This window comes from Hipposideros armiger, unplaced genomic scaffold, assembly GCF_001890085.2.
Source record: "Hipposideros armiger isolate ML-2016 unplaced genomic scaffold, ASM189008v1 scaffold_134, whole genome shotgun sequence".
NCBI classification, from domain to species: Eukaryota; Metazoa; Chordata; class Mammalia; order Chiroptera; family Hipposideridae; genus Hipposideros; species Hipposideros armiger.
This window is the reverse complement of record NW_017731484.1, coordinates 3141058-3146972: the sequence shown is the minus strand read 5'-3', so window position 1 is coordinate 3146972 and position 5915 is coordinate 3141058. Positions and strand designations below refer to the sequence as shown.

The 5915-nt window shown below is 42.5% G+C and overlaps 1 protein-coding gene across 2 annotated transcripts in view; it reads left to right on the top strand.

The window, feature by feature from the left end:
- The window catches only part of PM20D1 (peptidase M20 domain containing 1), a 27229-nt gene extending 21320 nt beyond the window's left edge, over positions 1 to 5909 (top strand). For both annotated transcript variants that reach the window (XM_019649579.1, XM_019649577.1), the window contains one exon: positions 5067 to 5909. In XM_019649579.1, the coding sequence (XP_019505124.1) occupies positions 5067 to 5190 (124 nt within the window). In that variant the 3' untranslated portion in view covers positions 5191 to 5909. The remainder of the gene's footprint in view (positions 1 to 5066) is intronic.
- The last annotated feature ends 6 nt before the right edge of the window (positions 5910 to 5915 follow it).

The following is a 5915-nucleotide window of genomic DNA, read 5'->3' as shown; positions in this document are numbered from 1 at the left end:
GACACTCATGATACAGCGTCTTAGAGAAGCCCAGGACCAACAGGGCCCTGGCCCAGGCATCACGTCCTAGTTCAGACTTATCAAAGGGAAGTTGAAGGACATGGGGCAGAGAAAGGGACTGGCTTGAGGGCCTCTGCTGTGGCTTGCGGGGCATGAGGAGGGGCAAGTTGCCCTCCCTCCATACAGAGGGCAGAGCTCCTGTCTTTTCCTGGAATCCAACCCTGAGCATGTTTGAATCTGCTCAGTAGCTGCCATGTGGGGGGCATTGGAGGGGAGCATTCCTTGGCTCAAGGCTGGGAGCTGTGCTTTGTGGGTCACAAGGGATTTGAGACACAGAGGGAGCTGGGACTTGAGAGACTTCCTGTTTCTTTCCTGACCAGACAGGGCCTCCCATCCTGGGGTTTGACAGCAGTAGGGCTCCTTTTCCCTTCTCACAACCCTCTACCCCATCCTGACCCCGATTTCTTACCTCCCTCCTGTGGTCTATTCCTTGGAACTCAGGCTTAATGGAAAGTGTTAGAAACACAGTGCTGGGATTATTCTAGCTTTTTTGCTACTGCCCCTAAGATTCACATTCCTTCCCTCACTCACCCTCGTTATTTTGGCCAATTCAGTACTTATTCAGCCTTTGTTAGAGAGTGAGCTCAAGAACAAAACTAATCCTTCAAGTTGATCCAGAGCTGTAACTGAGTGCTTTCATACACCTTATCTCATCGGATCCCAGCAAGAGCCCTGTGAAGAAGGCACTGTTACCCCTTCTTACAGGAGAGGAATGAGTTCTCAGAGAGGTTCCACCACATCTAGCTGGGGTGGGGGTTACACGTCTGACACGTCACCTGGCCCCAAACTCACTCTTACGCCATGATCCTAAGTTACTGATATGGAACCTACTTCCCATTGATTATTTTAGTTAATCCTGGCAACAACTCTAAGGTATTATTGGCCCTATATTACAGAAGAAGCAGCTGAGACCCAGAGGTTAAGTATTTGTCCAAGGTCATGCAAAGGTTAAGGGCAGAATCTATCTGAACCCAATGCCTGTGCTAATAGTACAGAAGAGGAAACTGAGACTGAAAGAAGTCATTTGCCCAAGATCATTAGGAGGCAGCACCAGAATTCAAAAGCAGGTCAAAAATCCCCAAGTCCAGTGCTGTTTCAATTGCACCGCACTGTCTGCCCCAAGAACCTGTGGTGTGTGGCTCATTCATTCTGGTCCAGGGCGATCTCAAAGACAAAGGCTGCTCTACTGTTGGATTTAGTTCTTTGCTCAAGCTGTCTATGTTCCTCTGGCTGACCTCTCCCTTTACCACCACTTCTTACCACCCGCCAGCCTCAGCTTCTGGGTTCAGCATTTCTCCCTTCTCTGAGTTTGGGGACAGCCAGGTCTCTAAAGATCCACGAGATAATGAAAAAGAATGAGCAGGGGACCTGGTCCCCATCTGGTCTCACCACCCTCTTCTAGCATCAGAAAGAATAGTCATCTGAGTCCCAGAGTGGGAAGGAGGCGTCCTTGAGAGGGAACTGCTCCAAATCCTGGCTCTGAGCACACAGACATTGCAGCCCTATGGCCCCAGAGTGGCTGAAAGTGCTGGCCAGGCCAGGACAACATGAGCCCTAAGACTGGGCAGGATGGGACAAAAGATCTGGGACTTTCCTCAGCCCCTACCCCTGTCCATCTACCACTCTCCTCTTGGGGAATTCCAGCAGATAATCACAGGTACACCCTACACCCCCATCAAGCACTTAGCTCAAGCTTCTTATGCTCACTCCCTAAGGTTGGAAGGAAGACAAAATATTCATAAGCAAAGAGAATAAGAAAGGAAAGGAATAAAGTTTGGCTGGAGTCCCTTGATTTTGAACCTGAGTGGCTAAAAAACTTGACCATTCTAGATCCAGGATTATTTTTTTCCAGAGGAGAGACTAGAAAGAAACTCAAGGCTGGGAGCTGTGCTTTGTGGATCGCAGAGTTCCTACTGAAGAGCTAAACACTATTAATTTTTTGAAAATTTATATCTAATTAAATATTTTTATAAAAATGAAACGATTTACAATTTTAGTGTTCAGTGTTCATCTAGTTGTCAATGAAGAGGATAAGTATCATGTTTCATGTAGGTTACATCTAGACCTACAAATATAAAAACGTAAGAATAATACAAATTGTTTAACACTACAAAATGTTCCTCAGCCACCAAGTGCAATGCTGCAAATAACTACACTAATTTATGAGCACCTCCAGAACCAGAAGTTGGAAATCAAAAAGGAGCAAGAAAATGAATGCTCAGCACTATCGGGAAATAACATGTCATACAGGAATCTATTGCAGTCATGCTACCTGAGAGGAAGGATTTGACAAGTCAATTTTCTTTTCTCTTACCTAAGCACTTTAATAGCTCAGTTCCTCCCTGCACGTCAAAACCATGTCTGTCTCCAAGTTCACACTGACACAACCCACAAAACTTCAGTGTTCAGATGTAATTTTTTTTTTCTGAAAACATAGGGCAAGATATATGAAGAAGTGTTTCTCTGGGACCTGAACTGTGTTAGTCTCAAGAGTATGTGTTTAGGGAGACTTATTTCTCTGTGCTGAGTACTGAATCCCAAGTGACAGAAATGGTTTCTAATAGATTTCATTCTTTTATGGTTGTAATACATGGTTCCTTCTAACCCTAAAGAGTCCACCAAAAACTATTAAAACTGATAATTGAATTCAGTAAAGGAGCAGGATACAAAAGTAATATTTAGAAATCGATTGCATTTTTATACACCAATAACAAACTATCAGAAAGAGAAATTAAGACAATAATCCCATTTACAATTGCATCAGAAAAAAATACTAGGAATAAACTTAATCAAGGAGGTAAAAGATCTATACTTGGAGAATCATAAGACATTGAAGAAAAGAAATTGAAGATAGAAATAAATGAAAGCATATAGCGTGCTCATGGATAGGAAGAATTAACATTGTTAAAATTTCCATATTACCCAATGCAATTCCTATCAAAATACCAATGGCATTTTTCACAGAACTAGAACAAATAGTCCTAAAATGTATATGGAACCATAAAAGACCCCGGATAGCCACAGCAACCTTGAGAAAGAACAAAGTTGGAGGTATCACAATATCTGATATCAAACTATATTAATCAAGGCTATAGTAATCAAAATCGCATGGTACTGGCATAAAAACACATAGGTCAATGGAACAGAATAGAGAGCCCAGAAATAAACCCACGCCTATATGGTCAATCTATGACAAAGGAGACAAGAATATACAATGGGATAAAGAAAGTCTCTTCAATAAATGATGTTGGGAAAACTGGACAAGATACATGCAAAAAAAATGAAATGAGACCACCTCCTTGCACTGTGTAAAAGAATAAACTCAAAATGATTAAAGACTTAAATGTAAGACCTGAAACCATAAAACTCCTGGAAGCAAACATTGGCAGTAAACTCCCTGACATGACTCTTAGTCATTTTTTTTAGATATGTCTCCTCGGGCAAGGGAAGCAAAAGAAAAAATAAAGAAATGGGACTAATCAAACAAAAAAGTTTTTGCACAGCAAAAGAAACCGACAAAACAAAAAGACAACCTATTGAATGGTAGAAGATAATTCACCAATGATACATCCAATAAGGGTTTAATATCTAAAATATATAAGAAATTCATACACTTTAACACCAAAAAGACAGTATGATTTAAAAATGGGCAGAGGACCTGACTAGACAGTTCTCCAAAGAGGACATATGGATGGCCAATAGACATATGAAAAGATGCTCAACGTCACTCATCATCAAAGAAATGCAAATTAAAACCACAGTGAGCTCAGCTCACACCTGTCAGAATGGCTTATCATCAATAAGTCAACAAACAACAAGTGTTGGTAAATATTTGGACAAAAGGCAACCCTTGTGCACTATTGGTGAGATTGCAAATTGGTGCAGCCACTACGGAACAATATACAGGTTCCTCAAAAAATTTAAAATAGAACTACCATATGACTAAAAAATCCCACTTTTGAGTATTTATCCAAAGAAATCCACTAATTTGAAAAGATATATACATCCCTACATTCACTGCAGCACTATTTACAATATCCAAGATATGGAAGCAACCCTAAGTGTCCATTACAGATGGACCAAATATGTACCAAAAGATGTGGTACATATATACAATGGAATATTATTCAGCCATGAAGAAGGATAAAATCTTACCATTTGCAACAACATGGATGGACCAAGAGGATATTATGCTAAGTGAAATAAGTCAGGCAGATAAAGACAAATACCATATGATTTCACTTATATGTGGAACCCAAAGAACATAATAAGTCAACAAACAAAGCAGAACCTAACTCAGAGATACAGAGGATAAGCTGATGGTTGCCAGGTGGGAGGGTGGAAAAGGTGAAGGGATTAAGTATGAATTGACAGTTACAAAACAGTCATGAGGTGATGTAAAGTACAGCACAGAGTCAAAAATATTGTAATAAGCTATGTNTTTCTTTTCATCTTTGAGGTTACATGTGTGGTTTGGTTGTGTGTTGTGTTGTGTTGTGTTGTGTTGTGTGAGGCAGGTTATAGGCATGAGAGGTGATAGTGAAGTTCCTAAGTAGAGAGCCCCATAGTTACCCTGGGCAGTCGCTCTTCCTGTTCCCCTTGTGCCCCTAGTAATGTGGGGATGGGGGTTGGAGTAGCGCTGGCTTAGAGATAAATCTCACTGGGGACCATGGCCTAACAGAAAGAGAATTAGAAAGATCATTTCCCCTCAGAGGAGAAATTATTTGCATGATTCCAGAGCAGGAGATGATTTTTGAACTCCTCAGGGATTTTCTATTATTTACCCTTACTGCTCTTTGCCATGGGCGAGGATCCCAGAGACATGGCCAATATGTCACAAAAAAAACCTCACTTCTTAGAAATGGCATCTCCCACCTTGTTACCTACCCCTGGAGGGTCAGAAGCCAGTGGTTTCAGGGGGCATGGGGTGAGGGGAGTGCCCTGTAATAACACTTGTGCCTTAGCAGTGGGCTCTCTCCTCTCTTCCCCAAATCTCTTTTCCTCAGCATTCACGGATTGAATGAGAAAATCTCAGTCCAAGCCTATGAGACCCAGGTGAAATTCATCTTTGAGTTTATCCAAAATGCTGACACAGAACTGGAGCCGGCTCCTCACCAGCATGAACTGTGAGGTCCAGGAGCCAACTGAATCGGGGATGCCTTACCCTGGGCCAGGACTAACCCAAGGGGGAAAGCCAATGCTGACAAAACTTGGGGTCAAAACCACATTGTAATACATCTCCCACATGTCTTGCTTACTCCTAAACTCACCCAAGAACAAGACCAAGCAGCCAGGGAGGGCCAGCAGGAATCTTGCTTCTCTCTACCTCCCAACATCTCCACCCTCAACTGACCCGCATTTTCTGCCTTCTCGTCCCTGTTTTAGAAGGTATCTGGCTTGTCTGTCTTATGCTGGTTATTTAACTGCTCCATACCCCAGGCCTGACTTACCAAATGCAGATTTGAAAAACCTTAACCAGGTTTTACCTGCTGGAACTGTTTTATTTTAGGGCACTCTTGCCAGGTTACCTTCTCTGTGGCTTATATATTTCTTCTTGCTGTAACTTCCTGTCCCTGTTTCCCCCTCTCTTCCTGGATTATTTAGCTGGCTCTTCATCTCTCCTCTCCTGCCCCTGCATCTCACCTCACCCTTCAATTTATTCCACAGGACTTAGTCAAACTGTGATATTACTGTAATTACAACAATTGGTCAAATAAAGTGATCTGTGCAGCTTCAACCTGTCACCGAGGGGTGAAGCTGAGGCAGCAGGCTTTGGAGGAACCCCAAACCTCCTGGTTCTGGAGCCTAGAGAACAAAGTCTCTGTCCTTGGGCTCCTCCCAAGGGCTCCCTCTAG